General features: G+C 38.5%; 1 protein-coding gene across 2 annotated transcripts in view; it reads right to left on the reverse strand.

Moving 5' to 3' along the window:
* Rab3c (RAB3C, member RAS oncogene family) overlaps positions 1–19,865 on the reverse strand; it is a 213,968-nt gene that overhangs the window by 104,887 nt on the left and 89,216 nt on the right. For both annotated transcript variants that reach the window (XM_060385711.1, XM_060385710.1), the window contains one exon: positions 8,924–9,042. In XM_060385711.1, coding sequence (XP_060241694.1) covers positions 8,924–9,042 — 119 coding nt within the window. The remainder of the gene's footprint in view (positions 1–8,923; positions 9,043–19,865) is intronic.

The following is a 19,865-nucleotide window of genomic DNA, read 5'->3' on the forward strand; positions in this document are numbered from 1 at the left end:
GAATTTTCAATAGAAGAACATCAAATGGCATAGAAATACTTAAAGAAATGCTCAACATCCTTAGTCATCAGGAAATGCAAATTAAAACTACCCTGAGATTTTACCTTACACATATCAGAATGGCTAAGATAAAAAACACAAGCGATAATACATGCTGGAGAGGATGTCAAGAAAGAGAAACCATACTCCCATTCCTGGTGGGAATGTAAACTTTTATAACCAATTTGGAAATCAATCTGGCACTTTCTCAGAAAATTGAGAATAGTGCCTCCTCAAGATCCAGCAATACCATTCCTAGGCGTATATCCAAAATATGCACAGGTATACAACAAGGACATTTGTTCAACCATGTTTGTGGCAGGTTTATTTGTAATAGCACGAATCTGGAAACAACCCAGATGTCCCTTAGTTGAGGAATGGATACAGAAATTGTGATACTTTTATACAATGGAATACTACCCACCAATTAAAAACAAGGCAATCATGAAATCTGCAGGCAAATGGTGGGAAGTAAAAAAGATTATCCTGAGTGAGGTATCCCAGAAGCAGAAGGACACACATGGTATATACTCACTTATAAGTGGATATTAGACATAAAATATAAGATAATCATACTAAAATCTGTACACCTAAAGAAGCTAATCAAGAAGGAGGACTCTGGGTAAGATGCTCAATCTTCATTCAGAAAGTCAAACGGGACAGACAATGGCAGAGGAAGAAAACACGGAATAGGAGAGGAGGCTGCCACAGAGGGTATCTGAAAGACTCTACCCAGCAGGGTATCAAAACATATGCTGAGATCCATAGCCAAACTTTGGGCAGAGTGCAGGGAATCTTATGAAAGAAGGGGGAGATAGAAAGACTTGGAGGGGACAGGAGCTCCACAAGGAGAGCAACAGAACCAAAATATCTGGGCACAGGGGTCCTTTGTGAGACTGATACTCCAAACAAGGACCATTCATGGAGATAACCTAGAACCCTTGCACAGATGTAGCTCATGACAGCTCAGTGTCCAAGTGGGTGTCCTAGTAAGGGGAACAGGGACTGTCTCTGACATGAACTCAGTGTCTGGCTCTTTGATCACCTCCTCCTGAGTGGGGAGCAGCCTTACCAGTCCAGAGGAAGCAGGGGAAGACAATGAAGCCAGTCCTGATGAGACCTGATAGACTAGGGTCAGCTATCATTGGACTGGGGGAGGGGCATAGGAGAAGAAGAGGGAGGGGGTGGAATTGAGAGGGGTTGGGGAGGGGGCTACAGCTGGGATACAAAGGGAATAAACTGTTAATTAATAAAATAAATAATAAGAAAGGAAGTTAACACACAGTAAAAAGAGAATAAATTCTTAATTCTGACATAAAGCTTTACTATCTGCCTTCTTCATAGAGCTAAGTTCTATGTTAGTGTTCAGCTCATTGGAAGTTAGAAGCAATGAATAACAAGTGGGATGAGTCAGAAGGAAAAGTGGAGCTATGGAGATGGTGCAGGTGATAAAGTACTGGTACAGCTTTTGATTGCACAAACATATACACACAGAAACAGTGTAAGATTTTTTAACTGAAGCTGTGGGGACAGAACAGATATTCCCCATGGGTGAGGTGACATTTCTGGTTTCCTTTAGGCACTGTACTTTTAATTTGTATTAACTTATTCTACAAATATGCCTCGTTTGGAACAAAAAATAATAATTTCAGTAATACAATCTGTAAGACAAGGTAGTTCAACTCAAATATTCCATGAATATTCTGGGAAAGGCAGGAGTCTCAGTGTGTAAAATGAAGGTATGGTGCTGAGGACATTGGTTTTTCTTCCTCAAACACTGATATTATTTTCACTGACAGTCATCAACTATGTAGGAAACATTGTTCATGTTTCTGGACCTGGCTATACTATGGAGACTTGAAATACCTAAGACACAGACTTGCACTTTTCTTCTTTTGTCACTCATGTGACCATTCCCTTAACCAATATTTCTCAAACATCTCGTATATTCCAGGGTCTGTATAAAGCCAGAGAGCAAAATACTGGAAAGGAGACAACGATTCTTGCCCCATGAAACTTTCACGCATAGAGGGGATACAGTTAATCAACATAGCAAGGAAGTAAATTGTAAATGTCTCAGAAGATTATTAATGCTGTGGAAAAACACAAGAAGCAGAGAGATGGGGTCAGGTGAGAGAAAGACCTTCCCAAAGAGACAGTGCAATGAGCATAAATGAAGTGACAGGGTTTACAAAGGGGTTTCCAGGTCGTGGCACGAGGGATGTAAAGGCTGTGAGGCAGAGAAATGTCTTTTCTATCCCAGGAAAAGCAAAAAGCTGGTCTGGATAGAAAAGCATGGAGACAGGGAGAGAGGGTGGAGGTGAGGTTGCAGAAGCACTGGTAAACTGCATGGAGACTTGTGGCTAAGAGACTTTGGCTTTAATGAAGAAGACAGGAGATGGAATGAAGAATGGGTCAGAGGAATAACTTCATTTTAATTATGTTTTGAAAGTCTCTCTGCAGTTGCTGTTCTGGGAACATTCTGGAGACTAGACAGTAGTGGACGCAAGAAATCCAGTACATGAACCCAGATAAGAAAAGATGATGGCATGGCCAGGGGCTAGCTGTGCATTGTGAGTTGAATTGCCTCCTTACGGAACCTCCTAGAAATGATGAACAAGTTACACCCCCAATACCTGTAAATGTAATTTAATTTAGAAAAAAACTCCTTATGGATGATCAAATTAACATGATGTCATTAGCATGGGTCCCAATCCAATATGACTATGACCTTGTAACAATCAGATTGGTGGTGGGTGGGAAGAGGAAGGAAGAGAGAGTAAGAGAAAGAAAGAAAAAGAGATAGAGACAGAGAGAAAGAAAGAGAGCAAGAGAGAGCTCAAAATGCCTGGCAGAGAGAGAGAATGATTTACTTTGGCTCATGGTTTTGGAGTGCTCAGTACATGGTTCCTTGGCCCTCTACGCTTAGGGAAATGTCATGGAGCCGGGAGCTTGGGACAGCAGAGAGTGGATCACTTCACGTCTAACCAGGAAGTATAAAATGAGGCAGGACACAGCATAAGACATTTCCAGCCCCGGTCCCAGTTCTTGCAGCAAAGTCTCACCTCTTCAGACTTCCACAGCCTCTCCAAACAGAGACCCCCTCATTGACCAAGAGCTCACATAAACAGAGTGCATACACCCCCCTTTTTTCTTTAATTCATTGAGTTTGTGGCACTCTTTTACAGCAGCCTTAGCAAGCTAATACAAATGGAAGAAAGTATGAAGATTTATGAAAATCCTGTTGGTTGTCATCTCTTATGGCTTTGCTGTGGTGCCTGGCATGCCCTATGTCATCTGACAGTGAGTAAGGCCACACTATGTTTTCTTGCTTCAGCTCTTGCAGTATAAACACAAACACTTTCCACACTGTATTTGTTGCCATAATTTGTGCTTTTTTGTGTAAATTTTGTTTGTGTCTGCCTGTGGAACTTTACTATCTAAAGTGGTCCTCAAGCATATTGCTAAAAGTACTGTCTGGGATTTCTGAGCACAAGGCTGTGATGGGTCTGACAGAGAAAATATGTATGTTAGATGAGGTTCCTCTAGGAATGAGTCACAGACACCACACAGGTCACGAGTTCAATGTCAGCATAACAACAATATGTACTAAATAAAATGTCTTTTGGTAGAAACACACATGGTTAGTAATCATTTGGCAAAGTGCTATAGTCACAGAATTAAATATTATACCATGTTAGTTCTGTTATGAGACAGTTGAATGATAATTTGCTAGTTCAACATTCATAGCAACTTTGCATGGAATAATTATGAGTTGAGGAAAAAGAGTGCATTTCAAAATTCAATCAAAAATATAAAAATATGCATTCTTTTAACAAGCTGACTATGAGATCTGAGAAAATAAGAAATTAATTAACATGTTAATTAACACGCAAAAGGCAATAGAGAAAACAGTTATTTGGGTTTTGTTGCTGTTTGATCTAGAAAAGGCCATAAATTGTTCAGGTATTCATCCTTCTTCCAAGGACAACTTGAGTATAAGTTGGATTATATGCATAAGAAAAATGTTTTACAGATGAGTTGGGTCAACAATAGAGAAGGTAGCCATCATTGCCATTAGTGTTCACAGAGAAAAAACAGGCATCTTGTGAAGCTTTAGGTGATGAGAGTTGAAGGTCAGACAGATATCTTGCTGCATTCTTGCCACTGTCCCTTCTGGGCTGTGGCAGAAATGATTTAAAAGTTGAAAAGAGCATTCAAGAAGAGTGAGTGCTTCTGGAAGAAAAAAAAAAAGCCTAGCAGCTGCTCCCCAGATCTTAGTTGTCATTTTAAGTTAAAATATTTTTAAATTAACACACGATCCCCTTAAGATTGGTTGCTGAGTATGTTTGAAGGGTGAAGGAAAAGAGAAATCCACAGAGGAAGAGAATATTGGAAGGTGACATTCTAGCTCTTGCACATCCGCAGTGGTACCCAAATGTCACCAAAACAATTATTTAAAGTTGGTGGGGTGATGGTGTGAGACTTCTATCCCCAGTCTGTTGCTGAAAAATCAATCTGCTCTCCAGATTTCTTGCCTTAAAAAGACTGTTTTATAGTTATAGTTCTTCACTGTGTCATAAAATAAAGAATGTAAATAAATAAGACGAGGGCGGGAGCTGTAAGCCGAAGACATTCTCTAAAAAGAAATACAGCAGCCTGTGGTCCATGTCACATTTTGAATGGAAAGATGTAAAGTCACAGACAAGGCAGATTTCTAAGTCAAAATAAAGTGCATAGTGACATATGTAGGTGCTGGGAGACACAGAGCTAGACCAGGCTGGGTGTCAAAGCGGATGCTAAGACTCATAGCCAAACTTTGGGCAGAGGGCAGAGTGCAGAGTTCAGGGAATCTTATGAAAGAATGGGGAGATAGAAATACCTGGAGGGAGCAGGAGCTTCACAAGAAGAGCAACAGAACCAAGAAAATCTGGGCAAAGGGGTCTTTTCCGAGACTGATATTCCAACCAAGGACCATGCATGGAGATAACCTAGAACCCCTGCACAGATGTAGCTCATGGCAGCTCAGTGTCCAGTGGGTGTCCTAGTAAGGGGAACAGGGACTGGCTATTACATGAACTCAGTGGCTGGCTCTTTGATCACCTCCACCTGAGGGGGAGCAGCCTTACCAGGCCACAGAAGAAGACAATGCAGCCAGTCCTGATGAGACCTGATAAGCTAGGGTCAGATGGAAGGGGAGGAGGACCTCCCCTGTCAGTGGACTTGGAGAGGGGCACGGGAGGAGATGAGGATGAGATTTGGAGGGAATGCACGAAGGGAATACAGCTGGGATACAAAGTGAATAAACTGGAATTAATATAATAATAATAATAATAATAATAATAATAATAATAATAATGGAATCAAAACAAAACTGGTAGCCTCAATGTCCCTAATGTCATAGGGCCACTATATTGCTGCTTTTCTCTTGCAGGTTTAAGCAAGGAGACCCAGGCTCCTCTCTATTTTGACTGTATTACACTCATTTTCACCAAAAAGTCATTGTTCTTGCGGTATGACCGACACATTAGCACACAGGCTCTTCTTCTGAGTCTTTAGGGCGAAATTTAAGCACTTATTCTCTCCGGTTTCTTCAGAATTACCTTGCCACCTGTTTTACTAACTACTTTGTATACATCCTTTGTGTTTAGTCATATTTGGAACTTTATAAATGCTGGGCAATTCTGTATTTGAGTTCAGAATGAGCTCTGTTTTGTGTTAACTTTATACAAACCAGGGAATCCAGCAAAATTTATTAAGAGAGCACCTTAATAAATCATTGATAAAATTCTACCCAGAAATTCAAGGTCACAGTCACAACATCAGAAAACAAAATGGTGTTTTTTAAGAGCTAGGGAACTGACAGTATTGGGAAATAAATATTCGTTTTGCAGTTGAAATGAGTTTTAGAGGTGGAGCGCAGGAATTAATGCTTTTAATGCAGCTGAAGTGTTCACTACAGAATAACTGAGATGGTAAATTTTTGATATAATTGGTAAAATTATATCAAATGATTTAATTATATCAAATGATTGATCAGATTATATCAAAATTGATATAAATGGTAAAATTTTGATATTTTGCCACAATTTACATGTTAGAAAAAAATATAAGAAAACATATTGCATTGTACTGTATTCAGTACTGGAAAAAATTAATGACCTCATAGCCTGATATATGAGCAAAGTGTTGTGAGATGACAAGTCTTGCAGGTTATTTATGAGTTTTTCAGAAAGCGCAAATGCAGCATTGCTACAGAGATGAGGCTGACGGTAACCCTGCCTCCTGTGATCAAAGGTGGGATAGAAAGAAGGGGGAGAGTATATTGTTAAGTGTAGGGAACTGGCATTTGAGCCTGGCTTAGAAGACACATAAAAATTCACACCGTTATGAGAGAAGATATTCTAGCAGAAGAACAGATACAGTAGAAGGATCAAACTTTGGCAAACCCATGAAAGATCTGTCTTGGGAAACGTGTGAGGAGATGATGCCAGTGGGTCAGAGTCTGGGTTTTCTTAAAATCCGATTGTCTTAGAGAAAAACATACTTCAGGGTCACTTGTGGAAATCTGAAGACAGCAATGTCCACATTTCTCATGGGAGATTTGGTTTAGTGGATCAAGCACGGAGCCTGGATTAATGCCCGTCAAAGCTTCATAGTGATTTATTTATTATACTTCCACAATCCTTACCACAGGGCATATGAAATTACTAAAAGTATCATTTTGAAATAAGAGAAACAGAGACAAGATAGAAACTCTGTAAACGACAATTTGAATTAAGTCCTCGAGAATAACAAGGAGAGGAATGTATTTGAGAGGTATGTAGAAGGTCAGAATAATTTGGCCTAAGATGTTAGGTTGAACTCATGAAACTCAGGGTGATGCCAGATCCACTAAAATAGCAAAGGCTGGCCTTGTATGTGTGGCCTTCAGCTGTCAGAATAGATACTCAGTAACTTCTGGCTAATTAAAATCCCCAACAAAGTAATAGTTATGGAACTGTAGGTGAAAGACAAATGAGTGAATAGAAGTGGCTTTCCAGGATGGACAGTCTTACTTTCAGTTTTGGAGAAATCTAGATACCAAGAGACAGATGAAATAGGGAGCTTTACAAAAATATATGCAAAGACAAAAGAGGAATAAAAGGAAAATGCTGAAAGTTTGAAATGTTCAAAGTGAGGTTCCAGAAACAGTGGTTTCAGCTTTCTTTTACGGAGAAATGATATCACAGAGTTAGGGCAGCATCCTGACACAGTGTGTCTAAAAGACAAGCTGGCAACATTCCAACTCAGGAGGCAATGGTGAGCACTGCCTTTGGACAGGAGTCTTCCAGGAACGTTAAGCTCATGTTCTTTTGGAAGAACCTACAAGCAGCCAAGAGGGTAGGAGGGATTGAAAAGAAAGAAATTCAAATCAAGAAAAATCAAGAGGCTCCAATTAGGGTAGGAGCAAAATATAACAATAAGAAACTTAACAAGGATGGCCAGAGAAGGAAAGGAAAGGCAGGAGACAAGACAAAGGATATGCATGTTAAATAAGTGAATATGCATGAGCTGGCCATGAGTCAGATGCTGAAAGTCAGAGCTGGATTTATGGTCAGCCCTACGTGATGCATACGATTGTACTGAGAAGAAATTATGTCAGGAAGATGAACAGTCTCAGGTGAAGATAAATGACCTCGAGGTACCAGGATGGGATCCAGTAGGATAAATATTTGGAGTACCTGGGAATGCAGAAGCCATTTACAAAACAAGGCCAGTGAAGGCTAGAGGGAGGGACTAGAGTTATCTAGAGAATCTGAGGTAGAGGCAGGCTGAGGTACAGCAGATGAGTTTGCTGACATGTGAGGAAGAGCAAGCATCAGATTGGTGAAGCTGAACTGACAGATAACAGAGGGAAGCTCAGGGAGGCAGACGCGGATCATTTCCGAATCGCCTTGATAGTAGACTCAGCGACGTTGACAGTATGACTTCTGATGTTACTGGCATTTCCTTTTAATGAGCTCAGTTTATTACTGTATGTCCCCTCAGTGGTGAAATAACTTTCATGGAGACAATTGTGCAAGAGGAGCTATGTACAGACGGCATCAGAACACAGATGTATGAAAACTGAAGTGTGAACACTTTCCGCATTCTTGCTTAAGGACTCAGCATTTCTAGCACGGTAGTCAATACTGAAATCACGGCTTTACAGGACAATATATGAACCATAGCTGTGAATGTCAATGAAGTGGATATCCCATAACTGTTAACTGAGTGGTACTCTGGGGACATCATACTCAGGGGTACAAGTATTTCCACAGGGTCTCGTACAGCGAGGAGTCCCAATGGGTCCACCTGTAACCCTGCTTTTGTCCTAAGTCCTTTCAAATGTTCTAGTTTGAATAACCTATTTAACAAAATGACAAGAGAATGGATAAGCAAAGTTTTCTTCCACATATCCAGAGAGAAATGTTTCATGTTTTGTGGGCCATATGGCTCCTGCTGCAGCTCCTTACCTCTGCTTTTGTGGTATGAAAGTATCACAGACAATTTAAAAAAAATTAGCCTAGCTGTATTCCGATAAAGCTTTATTTTCTAGATACCTAAATTAGATCAATAAACTTCCAAATCATTATTTACATTTTTAAAAAGTCAATAGGAACACACTCAACTCTATAGAAGGAAGGACTAAAGGGATGCATGAAGAAAAGTCACCAAGATACTTCTCACCAACCAATGGTTCTGAGCATGACCAACTTTTCTTTGATTTGGAGCACAAATGGGATTATAGTTCGTGATAAACATAAACAGGACACTGCCTCATGGCCACTGCTGTGAGAAGAACAGGTTGTCAAATGAAAAACTATCACCATTTGTAATGGCAGTATTTGCTCTAACTTACCAGTCTTGTACAGCATTGAAAGACTCTTCATTTGTGATGTCATACATTAAAATGAAGCCCATGGCCCCTCGATAGTAGGCTGTGGTGATGGTCCTGTATCTTTCCTGGCCTGCTGTGTCCTAAAAAACAAAACAGTGATACCATTTCATAAACAAGGCAAAGTAGTGCTTTGCGGAAGTGATTAATATTTCCAGAGCAGTCACAACAGCATCTAAAACTGTGTGTCTAATGCACAGCTGTCTGTCTTTCTTATCTTTGTTTTTCATACTGATGTTCACATATCAGCTCTGCAGTACTCTGAGAAATTCCTTCCTTCCTTCCTTCCTTCCTTCCTTCCTTCCTTCCTTCCTTCCTTCCTTCCTTTCCTTTCTCTTCTTTGTTTGTGTGAATGAAGACCAAAGCTTACTCCCACCAACAGCATAAAACTAAAGAAAAGGAAAGAAAAGATTATCCAATCTGAAATTGGTGGCTCTTGACATATTTTAATGCCAGAAGGAAACAATGGCTACATCACTATGCCTTTATTGTCTGTCCATGAATACCAGCTGGTGTGAGGACAAGGGAACACGCTCCTACTTTTAAAGAGGTTACAGTTCAATGTCAGCTTACTCAACTGTCAGATGACAATAAGGCGCCTTCTTTAACATCTGAGTTAGATGATCACATGAGCACTTGAGTTCCTGCTCCTCTGTTAAATTGTTGGGTATCATGGTCAAGTATCCAACCTTTTGTAAATTGATCACATCTAAAGCTAAGCAAGTGTGTTGGGGTTCTAGAGCTTCTCATACAGCACAGGATAAAAACAAGGGCTAATAAATGACAAGGTCAAGGTATCATTCCTGAGATGTTGGGGATAACTTAAGATTTTATATAGAAGGCAACTTACAATTGCAGGAAGTCATATCTGCAAAGGTCATGGCAAGTGACAGTGAAACCAGGTCTCTATGACAGGCAAATCATCTAACGGACTCTGCAACCCATCGAAGACACTAACCCCGAGGAACTGGTTCCCTGGTTTACCCTATGCCTCTTCTTATGTTCTTTCATGATTGGAAACATCATTTCTAATGCACCCCCACCCCCCACCCACCCCCACTCTTTGCCTTTCTCCTTTACCACTCTCTTTGGAGACTGTGACTTAGTATCTCTTTTCATAAACTCATTAGGATCTTGGCATTTGTACAAAAATCCCCTTCCCTAAGATGCTTCTTTTATAAATGGAGTGCATGGTGGATATTCTTCTAAGATCTAGCAGGCCTTAAAGGGAGAACTAACTTGTTGGGTGATGCAAAAACAGCTTCCTATATCATCAAAATGACATTGAGATCTTGTGTAGTCCATGATGGATTTTGAATTCCACCCATAGGCATCTTCCCAGTTGGATCCTAAAATCCAACAATGCAGCAGAGAGGAACATAAGATTGCTCCTGGCTCTTCAGTATTTTGTGAAGCATGTTCTTCTGGCACTACAGGTTTAAGGAAGAAGAAAGATTGAAGGAGGCTGAGCTCAGTGAGTGAGTCTATGTGCAGCTAGAACTGAGTTAGCCAAGAGTATGTTTTCACAAGGCCAACAAGAACATAAGCATCTCCTGAGAAGGCTAAGGGTGGCCTAATTAAAGCTCTTAGTGAAAAAATAAGGGTTCAGAGACAGGATGAAACAGACCAGAGTGTTCAAATGTACAACAATTAAGGAGAGCATTGTAAGGTAGCTTTTAGGACACATTTTCAGTGGCAGAAAACAACAGAAAAACAAGGCATAATGGAAACATGTTTGCATTATGCCAGAGCAAACAAAGATTTATATCTTTAATAGGTACAGTAATACCACTAGGAAAAGACTATATTCCAATTGTAAGTGACTAATTAGTAAGAAGTCAAATTCCAACCATAATAATAGGAATAAAAGCTTCCCAGTTACATTCTACTAAAATGAGAATTTCTCCATAATTATGTTAATATTTTATTGTGCTTTGCTTAATGTTTTATAAATATTATGAAAATGTAGATGCCTAGGATATCAACTGCATATAGTTAGAACAGATATAGAAACTGATTGAACAGAAAGAGACCAATATCGAGGCTTTCCCTGTATTCTCAGAAAGTCATGAACTTAATTTAGTTAACAGTATATGTAACCATGAGAACATACATATAATGCCACAGCCAAATTCCCAGTGAACACGTTTAAAAGGATAGTCAAAAACATGGTAGAATGGTTTGTCCTTCTGGGGAGAAGAACCCCTTGTTACTGGTCAGATTATTGACAACATTTCCACCTTCTTCCTGACTTCACATTGTTCAAAACTTTACTGTATATGAATGCATCTGACCTCTACCCCCACCCCCTGTCAAGTGTCTTTAAACAGCTTTCTTTTCTTTCTTGGCGTAGACTGAATATCACTGGTACAGGCCAACAATGCCATGCTTGCTTCTTTCTCTGTAAAACACAAAGGGTTTCTCTCATTCTTCTTAGAGGAAAACTGAGAAACACCATGAATACTGAGAAAGGTGACCCAGACCCCTGCCAACTGCGTTTTCAACACAGCCTGCTGATAGCTATGTTGAAAAACTGGCTTTCCTGTGGTAATGTTCCCTTTTTAAATTTTATTGTGATGGTAAAGACACTTACTGTAGTGTCATAAAATGCATCAATTTTACATGGTATTTTTTAATTGCTGGGAGAGCAAAAATTATGAATCCGTTATACTGTAATTGAAATGTTACAGGAAGATACTAAAAACCAGAGGGTTGAGTAATCATTACATATCAAAATTGGGGAAAGGTACAGACAGAGAAACAGCTTTTAAGAAAAGAAGAAGAGGAAGGAAGAGGAGGAGGAGGAGGAGGAGGAGGAGGAGGAGGAGGAGGAGGAGAAGAAGAAGGAGAAGAAGAAGAAGAAGAAGAAGAAGAAGAAGAAGAAGAAGAAGAAGAAGAAGAAGAAGAAGAAGAAGAAGAAGAAGAAGAGAAGCTTTTAAATAGAACTTAAGTCACAGCAAGGGGCCAGATCTCTCTCCTCATTCTGACTGAAGCCAGAAACGCAGTCATTGGTAGAAATATTTGTCACCAAAGAGCTCAGAGAGAGCAAGAAATTTTTACCAAAAAAAGGCAAATGTAGTAAGAAGCAAAAATAGGAAACTTCCTCCCAATATGAGGTAAATATGCAATATAAATATAATAAACAATATAAACATAAAACTTAGTTTAAAAATTTCACACTAAGCTGTATCCATGCTGGCTTTGGTACTGAAAATAATTACAGAATTACAAACTTACTACCATTTTTCTTTAATCTTCTATCATGAGGAGTAATTCAGAAAAACACTTCATTGCATTTAACATTTAGTATTGATGATAAATGGCTATATTTAAAATAAAGGAACATTTTATAATGTCAAGTGCCACTAATGTAATTAAACATGAATAGCCCAGAAAATGGTTGACAAAATGGGGTCTCTCCTCGATATGCTCAGACATTCAGTGTCTTCTTTACCCTGGTTTACTAACAGCTGGGAATATCTGTTGGTTTCCTATAAATGTCATCTTCAGAGAAAACCAGGGATGGGAGCGTGACTACAAGGTGAAAAATGTTTCTCCCACAAGTGATACGTTCCTTCCGTTTTCCATAAAGAAAAGAAATCTCTTTCATTAGTCGAAATATTTTGCCATGGCAAATCATATTTTCAGACGACGTTTTTGATGTAATGATAGAGTCGATAGTAAATGCTTGACTATCTGTCAAGAAAAGACCTATAAAGTGAGAAATCTTAGCAGCTTGATAAAAAGTCGCTAAGAACATTTTCAATTTGAACTGCACTGTTTTTATCTTTGTTTTTGCCTTCAGTGGTTTTCCCCAGTGGAACTTTCTCTTAATTGCACACACAGTGCTTTTAAAGCATTCTGAAGTCAAGCAGAGATAATGTACAGCTTTAAGACTGTGGAAATCATCTGCAAAGAGTGGATTACTTTGAAATTTGTTTCTTCTTTCCCTGCTTATTTCCATATAACGTTAAAGGGAAAATGGAATGACCTATAGTAAAGAAGTGTAACTCAATTAACAGCACCACAGTCAAAATGCATTTATGGGATGTCTGTAACACACATGCACACACACCCGCACACACACACATATAATTACATTGAAGAACAGAAAATTCTGGCATGTGATAAAAGAGGCATTTTTTTAAAGGTAGAGAAACCAATCAAAATTCATTAGTATTAGTTGATTGACAAAAGTGATTTAATTTACATAAGTGAAGTCATATGTTATAACTCAATGAGAAACCGACAGAAATGAAGGGTAAGAACACTGTAACCCAAGACACAAAACCCACTTCCTACAGTGACTATCTAAATGGACACAAAGATAGTGGAATAAGTATCCAGTCATTAGCATTTCAGCTATTCGAGCAGGGGGTAATCTTTTAACTAATATGTTACTGCATTTTTACGTGAAGGAATGTTTGGAATAATCAAGGAAGATTAAATTATGTCAGTACATATTAATATTGATGCATCCACCCACCCCATAAATCTCTAACAAGCATTTATTAATAAGGATGGCAAATATACATAACATTTAACCACTCTAGGCAGATTTTTAAATACTGCAAAATTTTACCCAATAAAAGGACCTTATTAAGAAGAATACCATTGTTCCAAAATTTTTAAAAGATCAAAGTAATGAAAATATTTGCGAAGAACCAGGCATTACAGAGATTTAAAATTGTGATGGAAACAGTTTACTGAGAGATGTAGTCCTTTGGTTCAGTGACTATTATGGATTGGCCATCTTGGAGCTTTCATCCCAGGCTCTGTGAATGTGACCTTATTTGAGAAAATGGTCTTTGCGAATGCAATCAAACGTAAGTGATGTCGTATAAGATTAGGTAGCTTCTACTCCTGTGACTAGAGTCTTCATAAATGAGAAGACATGGGGGCTGGAGAGAGGGCCCATTGGCCCAGAAGGATTTACTGCTCTTACAGAGAACCTGTTTAGTTCCTTTTATGTGTACGTTGTACACATAAAAGATGCCTAGAACTCCAGATCCAGGGAGAGATGATACTGTTCACCTCTGCAGGCACCTTTGTTTGAGCACACTACAACCCCTCCCCCCATGTAGCTAAAAAGGTATTAAAACAAAATGTGAGTCAAGATACAATACACACAAACAAGAAAGCTATAAAGGCATAGAATGGGATGGGAACAATGAATCTGCAAGGGAGGGTCTGCCAAGAATTGCAGGCATTCTCTAGAGACTGCAGGACAGGCAGGGAAGATCCCTCTCCTAAGCTGCAGAGAGCAAGGCCGTTGCTGTACTGGAAAGTCAGATTTGCAGCCTCCAGAAGTGTAAGGCAGTAAATGCTGGCTGTTCAGCCCCATCAGTTTGTGACACTTCAATAGGCTGCACTGGGAAATGAATGTAGCCACTGATCCCAATGTGCCATCCTTGTTAGTGTGAAAGCAATATAAATTTCACAGTTATCTCTACAACCTTTATTAAGCTGTTGCAAAAAATTAAAGACAATTAAAGGTAGCCTTACAGAGACACTTAAACATAGTCTCTCTGTGACATCAGGAAAGATATGATGCTAAAATATAGTACCATATTCTACTTAGGAAAAATGAATCATTTAAAGAGATGATTTGATATTCTGCTCCTCAAAAACTGGACTGACTGACTACCTACCTATTCTAATAATTATGTCCTATTAGAAAATGGAATAATTTTATTTGATGTGACAGAAATTGTTTTTCTTCACATTAGAATTTTATTCCTAAGTGATTGAGACATTGTTAAAGTTAATGTCATCACATACATGGAGATGCAGCTCCCTGAAACAACAAAATAATGACTATACATCTTACTTTATGTCATATTCCCCAAATTGTATTTAATTTTTCATTCCTACAAATAGACAAGAAGCAGCTTCAATTTAGTCTTATGAAAATAGCAAACAAAAATAGTAGTCTTAAATATTTTATGGTTTCTTGCTGCATACTTATTTGGAAAATGAAATAAGAACTTTTTCTTTATCACAGTTAGTCATCCATTAAAATAAAAATTACAAACCACTTCCCTTTACTAGCCTCTTGCAAACAGTGTGAATCCATTTACACGGTTTGTTACACACACACATCTGTAAAAGCAAACCACAGATTAGAAAAGAACATTAATATGCTAGCCTTTAAACACGTATTTAATCAATCTAAGTGTTCTCTTAACCTATGATGGGAATCTTATTGATCAGATTTAACTTGCTATAATGTTTAGCTCTGCAATACCAAAACCTTCATTTTACAATGGCATCTACTTCTAAGTAAAGTCTAATAAATTCAGCCCGAGGCAGAAGGATAAAACTTGACCTATTATTTCATGGTAGTGTTGCCATGGCAATTCATCTTTCCTGGCAGAGAGGAACAGCCATATATAGCTCTTTTACAGGGGTTCTTTGACTCTGCTGTTGGGAATACCCTGACATAGCTCCCTATTCCATGTTGCTGCTTATGAAATTCAGAGACATGTTTTAGTAAACTAGACGAACTCACTTCATGATCTTTATAAAATTTGCAGCCCAAATTGTATAAAGGCATTTTTCCTTGTTTCATTTGAGGACTCTGTTTTTATTTTGTTTTCCTGTGATTGTCTAGCACAAAGACAAGGAGATACCATTTTTACTTTCTTCCTAATTAATCTTTCTGACATGCTCCATGCTCCTTCTCAGTAGGATTTTTATTACGCTCATTTGTTTTTTAATCCTGAGGCATAAATTCATAAACGCCAGCAATTTTGAGCTTCCTCCAGTCAAGGTGGCTGAGTATGTGTCTTCCCAAAGGACACAGCACAGAATGCTTGCATCAGATCAAATGCAATACACTTACAGGGTAATGGTCTTTTGTGGGAGACTTCTACCTTAGCTTGGCCACTGTGATTCAAAACACACACACACACACACACACACACACACACACACACACACACACACACCTTCCCAATCAATAAACACCACAGCAGGAATTGTACTGAGACACATTGCAATTAACCTACGTCCAGAAAGCCTGTCTCCTGAATGAGTATTGAGAAATAAAAGGTATTCTAAAAGGGGAAAGAGAGGTAAAGAAAGGCTAAAGTTTTATTCCTTGACTGTAGGATTGGTGTTTCAAAGTTGTCAGGAGAGAACTTAAATTTCATGTTTGTCCAGGTGGGTGGGCTTCTCTTGTCTCTCAACACTCCTTCAGTCCTTCCCAGAGAAGGGAATAGAAAGTATGAATGGCCTCACAAACCCCTCTTCTTGTTTTCACTAACACTCTGGGAATCTTGTTTGCTATATAAGTAGATGGTGAGATGTGAATATGAATGCCAAACTGGTTATTGTTGACTTCAAGCAGATTCAAGAAAAATTTGAGGTTCTTGGCAAAATTGAGCCAAAGGTATAGAGAAAGACTCTGTATGTCTCTCTTCCCACACATACCTTGTATCCCCCAATATGAACACACTTAACTGCAACAGAAGACTAATACAGTCTATGAGATATGTTCAGATTGTGGCTCAGGAAAGGGCATAGGCAGTTGGGCAGGAAATAAGTAGTGATACACAATGAAAATGAGTCAGGGGGTGAGCACATAGACATATCCTTATCATTTGTTTATTCCCTCCTCACTTTCCCTCAAAATTATAGTCTAAAGCTACCCAAACAACATTGGAATATTGCAGAAATTTTTGTCTGGCATTTGAAAATTAAACAGGTTCTAAGGATGGGCAAGATAAACCCAAACCCACTTTTGTTCTAGCATCTTATATGAACAAGGGAAAGTATACTGAGGGAAAATTCTCGCTTATGTTAGAGCAGACTTCATAAACTGGAATAGAATTTTAAAAATTCAATTCATGACCTGATGCCAGCTACAGGATAATAGGTAGCTAAATTCCTTTGAATTTTCACTTTCTGGCATTATTGATGTCATTATGATACTATTTACCTTCTCAAGATTGTTGGGATAATTAAATAGCATATATGAAGACAAAGGCTTCTTTTGTGTATAAAGTGCTCAGTAAATGGGCCTCTAGCAACATAGTATTGCTTGGAGTTTAACTGTGTATTTCATCTTTGAATATTGTTCTCTGTTTATGGCAAGGCAGATGGAAGGAGAAAAGATGATCCTGAAGGACAAATGCCTTTCTTTTCTTTCCTCCTCTAGGGGATGGATCAGTAACGAATAATATTCTACTGATGCATCCAGTTTTTTTCCCTCATACTTTCTGTTGAGATCTGGCAAGCTGGCTTTAATTCTTTCCTCTTATTAATATAGCTGGTAATAATTATACTTTCTATCACCCTATAATGTATAGAGAATTGTGCATATTTCATGATTATTATTCTACTTAGAATAGGGTGTCGTCACGGTATATACTTACTCATATAGACAAATAACATAGGGTAAACCTACTAAAACCTGTACATCTAAAGAACCTAATCAAGAGAGAGGACCCTGACTAAAATGCTCAATCCCCATCCTGAAAGGCAAAGAGGATGGACATCAAAAGCAGAAGAAAACAGGAAACAACCTAGGAACCTGCCACAAAGGGCCTCTGAAAGGCTCTACCCTGCAGACTATCAAAGCAGATGCTGAGACTTAAGGCCAACTGCTGGGCAATGTGCAGGGAATCTTATGTAATAAGTGGGAAATAATAAGATCTGGAGAGGACAGGAACCCCACAAGGAGAGCAACAGAACCAGAAAATTTGAACACAGGGGTCTTCCCAGAGACTCATACTCCAACCAAGTACCAAGTATGGAGATAACCTAGACCCCCTGCACAGATGTAGTCCATGGCAGCTTAGTGTCCAAGTGGGTTCCATAGTAATGGGAAGAGGGACTGTCTCTGACATAATCTGATTGGCCTGTTCTTTGGTCACCTCCTCCTGAGGGGAGAGCAGCCTTACCAGGCCACAGAAGATGACAATGCAGCCATTCCTGATGTGATCTGATAGACTAAGTCAGAAGGAAGGAGAAAAGGACCTCCCCTATAAGTAAACTTGGGGCGGGGCATGTGTGAAGAAGGGGAGGATGGGACCAGGAGGGAAGGTGGGAGGGCCTTATGGGGGGATACAAAGTGAATAAACTGTAATTAATAAAAATAAATAAATTTAAAAAAAGACTAGGGTGTTGTTTTATTTTTGAAATCAAGAAACCTGATCAACAAACATGACAGTTTGGGAAAGAATAAAAAAAAAAACAAACTGATAAGAAGGAAGAAATGGGTAACTCATAGTATCCATAAAGCCCAGCTATAAGAAACTTGTATTTTCCTTTAGAAGATGACTTCTCTTAACTTTACTGACAGCTATAAATGTCCACTAAAACATGTTTTTTTAAAAAAAAAAAAAAACACAGATATTAAACTTAAGTAGATTTTACTTCCTATGCTGATAAAAGTATCCAGATTTCCTGGTATAAAACTTGTCATCAACATTTTTAATGGTTTCTGGAAAGTTAACTCTTTTTTAGATGTATGTAAATTCTAGCTAACACACCACTGCAAAATTCCAGACTAGAAACCAGAAGAATCTAGTTATGACTGCATTGGGCATACCCCTACAATTGTTGAAATGAAATTCAGTTACGAGAACTTAATTTTTGTCATAAATAAAGTTTAATTTACCTGCTTATAGAATAAGGATGGTAAAAGAATCCTATAAGTAAACTGTTACCTATTTCTACTCAAAGTAGTGTCAGAGCCAAAATTCTCCCAAGAAGTACCTTTAAATTCAGTTTCACACAACATGTAATATGAAATCCTAAATAATCATATGGATACAAAAACATCATGAAAGATCTAGGAAAAATGTATTTAAGTAATTGCGGAAAATGAGGCATTTCTGAATATGACATTGGCCTGTAACTTGCTTTATTTTACAGGGAATGTAGGAAAGGGAAATTCAGTGAGGTGCTAATCAGTATTGATTTTGAAATGAGATCAATCAACTGTTTGTTTTCCCCTAAACATTACTATGCTTTTTGGTAAAAATGCATCCACAGTTCAGATTCTTCGTATATGCCAACACACTGATTCTTCACAGATCAGATACATTATGTAAACATTTAAGGCCACATTGAACATCCTATTAGCTAAACGTTATGAAGCATCGTAATAAAAAGGCAAAGGTCTGCACTGGGGATATTTTTAAACTACACTTACAATTTTGTTCAACCTTCATTGCTATAATCGCATGCACTTTGAATTTTAACTGTTCAGCCCTTATAGAGACGTTTTCGTGCCAGCTATAGCAGATGAATCTATAAAATGGAAATTTCACAACAGACCTACACACTTTTGAGTGTTTCGAACTTGAAGAAGTGTTATTCATTGCTGTGGCTACAGGTTAGACTGTGATGTCTAACCTAAAATGTATCTGAGTCAAGAAATCTTCAGAATGCTGTCACATTCTGTGAAAGGAATGAGATGGCTTGCTTGTGAGTGGAGAACAAGACAGCACTTAATGCATCAACGTAAATCATTGGGTCAAGACACTGGAGCATCTTGGTTTGTTCCCCACATACAGGTCAGCCTGGAGGAGAGAAACATCTTCTACCTTCTTGATGCGCTTTCCTTTTCCAGTGGATTTTACTAATTACTATTCAGCAAGCAGCACGCTGTGTTGGTTACCCTCTGGATTTTAAGTATTTCCCTATTTGGAAAAAGAATCTTCTGTTTGCTTATGAACAAACAATTAACATTATAAATTCACTCATGACATAGCTTCTTTAAAAGCTGACCCCTCCATACATTCTTACTAAACCTAAAGTCTAATAAATTTTTTTAAACAAGACCTACAAGTATATGTGAGATGTATATTTTACCCTTTCTCCTTCATTTCTGCCACACCGATTTTCTCCCTGCCCTTGAACAACACAGATTATCATTAGACATTATGCCACTATA

Source organism: Meriones unguiculatus, chromosome 6 (genome assembly GCF_030254825.1).
Source record: "Meriones unguiculatus strain TT.TT164.6M chromosome 6, Bangor_MerUng_6.1, whole genome shotgun sequence".
NCBI classification, from domain to species: Eukaryota; Metazoa; Chordata; class Mammalia; order Rodentia; family Muridae; genus Meriones; species Meriones unguiculatus.